Here is a 3,930-nt window from a genome sequence, read left to right on the forward strand (position 1 = left end):
CTCCCACCCTAAGCAATCACCAACCATTAACCCTCAAGCATCGCTGCCAGGCCAGATTTCCTGTTGCCTCGCCTGAATGATGAAACCCCTGATGGCTATTGCACTCGGGCTTTCCTGAAGATCTGCGTCCTGGGTTCCATTGAACTCTCTGAGTCTTTTTTTTTTTTTTTTTTTTTTTAACACAAAGCGTGAGAGGGATTCTAGGACCCGGCGGACGCCAGGGGCTCTGCCGCAGCGGGCTAGGAAGGCACAGGCTCCGCAGTGGTCTGTCCCTAAGGCCTGCGGGTGGGTCAGTGTGTCGGTTTGACGTGAGTCCTTGTTCCCTGGCCCTGGATCAGGCGCTATGAATCCGAGTCCGTGAACTCTAACCCCCACCCAAACCCTCTGCTTGGGGGGGACAACCTCGCCCGGGGGGTAGCACTGATGTCCTCATAAACACATCCCCCGGAGGCTGTACAGTAACAGGAAGACTGCCGGGGTACGTGGAGGCCGCCAGGCCCCGAGTTGCCTTGTCTTTGGACCTATCACCAAAACGTACATCCCGTTGTTGATGCTCGCGGGACAGCGGGGTAACGTCTGTCGCCGCGCCACGGTCCCACGGGCATCCACTTGTGTGCCGGGTACTGCCCTTGGCCCTCGGGCTCCTAGACATTGGGGGTACCTGTCTCCCCTTGTTCATCGCCGCTCCGGGTCCCCTAACTCTTCGTCCCCGTGCAGCCATGGGCTGTCCCCTCCCCCCAGCAACGCGACCCTATAATAAACAAGTCTTTCCTTGATCCTCCCCTGCCGCGAGCGCCCTCAGGGACCTTGGCAGCTGCTGAAAGCCGCCTCCATTCCCTTCCAGAAAGGGGGTGTGGCCGCGGCTAAGATGGGGTGGGGGGGAGGTTCGGCCGGGAGCGTTCTGGGGCTCCGTGGGGGCGGGGCCGGGCCGCTGTCACCAGGCAGGAGAGAACGTTGCGAACGTGCGCCCGGAGCCCATTGGCTGAGGTGGGCCACACTCCCGGGTCCCGATTGGTCTGCGACGCGGAGGGGGCGTGGCCTCTCCGCGAGAGCCCTTATAGGCTGCTGCGCGCTGGTGCTAGGGGGATCGCAGCGGGCAGGGGGGAGGTGCGAGAGGGTTCGAAGGGACAGGCCCGGGCAGTGATCGGGGGTTGGCACCAGTTCGCTCACCCTTCGAGAGGCAGGGCGCGTTGGTCCACAGTCCTCACTGACCGCGCTAGCAGGTGAGTGTCCCTCCTGGGTGTGCACATCTCGTCGGGGGGGACCGGGGACGACCTCGGCTGTCGGGGCCCCAGCGCCCTCGGTCCTGTGCAGCGCCGACACTGACGCGGGGTCCTGGCCCCTCTTGTCTTTTCAGCGTCTTCTGCGCTCCCTCACCCGCAGCTCAGCAGCCGGCGTCCTGGTGTCTGACCTCGCCATGCCTAGCCTTTGGGATCGTTTCTCCTCCTCGTCGTCGTCCTCCTCCTCCTCCTCTTCGTCCTCGTCCGGAACTCCAGCCACTGATCGGCCGCCGCGCTCCGCCTGGGGGTCTGCGGCCCGAGAAGAGGGCCTTGACCGCTGCGCGAGCCTGGAGAGCTCGGACTGTGAGTCCCTGGACAGCAGCAACAGTGGCTTCGGGCCGGAGGAAGGTGAGCAGTGAGCGGGTGGCGGTGCACGACTCCGGGGTCCGGGAGGTGGGAACGAACCGAGCTGTACCCCAGATCAAAGCCACCTTGGCTTCCCATCCCACCACGAGAACCAGAGTGCTCCAGAGTTTAGAAGGCACGAGTGTGGGGCGGAGAAACTGAGGCACGGAGTGGGCAGGAACGCCGTTTTCTTAGCAAAACTACCCCCCCGCCCCCACCCAGCGCCTGCACAGCTCCTGTGGAAGCCGCTCTAATACCGTTCCCTGTGTTCTCTCTTCCAGACTCCTCATACCTGGATGGGGTGTCTCTGCCCGACTTTGAGCTCCTCAGCGACCCCGAGGATGAGCATCTGTGTGCCAACCTGATGCAGCTGCTGCAGGAGAGCCTGTCCCAGGCGCGACTGGGCTCGCGGCGCCCTGCACGCCTGCTGATGCCAGGCCAGCTGGTGAGCCAGGTGGGTAAGGAGCTCCTGCGCCTGGCTTACAGCGAGCCGTGCGGCCTGCGGGGGGCACTGCTGGACGTCTGTGTGGAGCAAGGCAAGAGCTGCCACAGCGTGGCTCAGCTGGCCCTCGACCCCAGCCTGGTGCCCACCTTCCAGCTGACCCTGGTGCTGCGCCTGGACTCTCGCCTCTGGCCCAAGATTCAGGGGCTGTTGAGCTCTGCCAACTCTTCCTTGGTCCCCGGCTACAGCCAGTCGCTGACGCTGAGCACCGGCTTCAGAGTCATCAAGAAGAAGCTTTACAGCTCCGAACAGCTGCTCATCGAAGAGTGTTGAACTTCGTCCTGGGGTGTGAGGGGGGGGCCCGCACTGCCCCCCGTAGCGGAGACAGGAGACTTGTGGTGGAGACTTCAGGCGAGGACTGATGGCCGCGTTAGAAAACTGACAAGAGCCACCTGAGGGGCGCAGGGCCAAGGTGGGAGAAGGAAGTGTCAAAGGGAGGTCGCTAGGTTGTGTGCAGGTGGCTCCTTGTTGGGGCACATGCCCCTTAGTACTGTAGCATGAAACAAAGGCTTAGGGGCCGCCCAGGCGTCTGGCTGGATGTGTATGTAGCATGTACCTTTTTTTTATATTATTATTATTATTACTGACAGTTACAACAACAGTAGTATGACAGAGTCTGGAGGGCAGCTGGTCTGCACTGGCCTCTGCCAGGGGTGTGTGCCGAGGGAGGGGGGAGGTCTCGGAGATAGTTCGTGTATCTCAGGGTCTGTTTCAGACCGAGTGTGTTTGTCGTTTGTTTTATATCTTTTGTTTGGGGGGGGGAGGGATGGGAGCTTCACTACTGACCTGTCGAGGCAGCTATCTTACAGACGCATGAATGTAAGAGTAGGAAGGGGTGGGTGTTAGGATCATTCGGGATCTTTGACACTTGAAAAAATAACACCCGGGAGCTTCGTCCAGCCTGTCCCCTGCCATGGACTGGAGGATTGAACTGTGAGGGGCTGGGGCTGGGGGGATGGGGCGGGGGCTGGAACCCCTCCCCCAGAGGAGTGCCACCTGGGTCTTCCATCTAGAACTGTTTACATGAAGATACTCACGGTTCATGAATACACTTGATGTTCAAGTATTAAGACCTATGCAATATTTTTACTTTTCTAATAAACATGTTTGTTAAAACACTTGAGTCTCATCAGTGCCATGAATGAAGCGGGAGAGGGCTGGGTGGGTGGTGCTGGTGAAGACAAGTTCCATCAGATTCTAGGGGCCCCTTGTGTGTTCCCTGACCCCTTCCTGGATGACCTGGCAACCTGGTAACAGGTATGCGGACTATGCCGTCAGGGCCAAGAACCCAGGCTCCCTCAGCTCTGCTGGCTGGAGCTACTAGTGGAGTGTGCTGGAAAGTACCTGGAAGTGAAGGGTGAGTCAGACCTCCCTGGAAGACAGAGTCTCCAGCAGGAGGGTTACCTGGTTCTCCCAATGAGAAGCCGGTCACAGCCTGCTGAGCCTAAGGCCCTTATCTACGAGGCAAGTCTAGGTGGATCTGGTGCACAGTCAGGGGTATGAATGACTATCTCGGGGTAGAAAAAGGTTGAGAGAAGTTTGGAAAGGACAGTTCAGCTCAAAGCTCTCACTAACCAGACGAGGAACCTAAGCTCAGGAGAGGTGGCTTAGGCAGGAGCAGAATCTACACTACAATGGCAGAGGGATGACCAGGGTGACCCCTGATTTTCTTACCAGAGACAGGGCCCAATCAGACAATGGGCTGGATTGGAGTTCCTTATCAGAAATGCTGGAGTGCGGCCAAGAAGGCCAAGGCCTTTCCCACTTCTCCTGACTCCAGGGTCCACCCACACCAACTGGCTT

The 3,930-nt window shown here is 59.5% G+C and overlaps 1 protein-coding gene across 1 annotated transcript; it reads left to right on the forward strand.

Annotated features, from left to right (window-relative positions):
- Positions 1–1,092: 1,092 nt before the first annotated feature.
- On the forward strand, positions 1,093–3,245 carry Ddit4 (DNA damage inducible transcript 4). The gene is made up of 3 exons (XM_052744926.1): positions 1,093–1,223; positions 1,358–1,628; positions 1,907–3,245. The coding sequence occupies exons 2-3, from the start codon at positions 1,418–1,420 to the stop codon at positions 2,398–2,400; spliced, it is 705 nt and encodes a 234-aa protein (XP_052600886.1). The 5' UTR covers positions 1,093–1,223; positions 1,358–1,417; the 3' UTR covers positions 2,401–3,245.
- Positions 3,246–3,930: the final 685 nt, after the last annotated feature.

This window comes from Peromyscus californicus, unplaced genomic scaffold (genome assembly GCF_007827085.1).
Source record: "Peromyscus californicus insignis strain IS unplaced genomic scaffold, ASM782708v3 Scaffold_19__1_contigs__length_69161282, whole genome shotgun sequence".
In the NCBI taxonomy this organism is placed as follows: domain Eukaryota; kingdom Metazoa; phylum Chordata; class Mammalia; order Rodentia; family Cricetidae; genus Peromyscus; species Peromyscus californicus.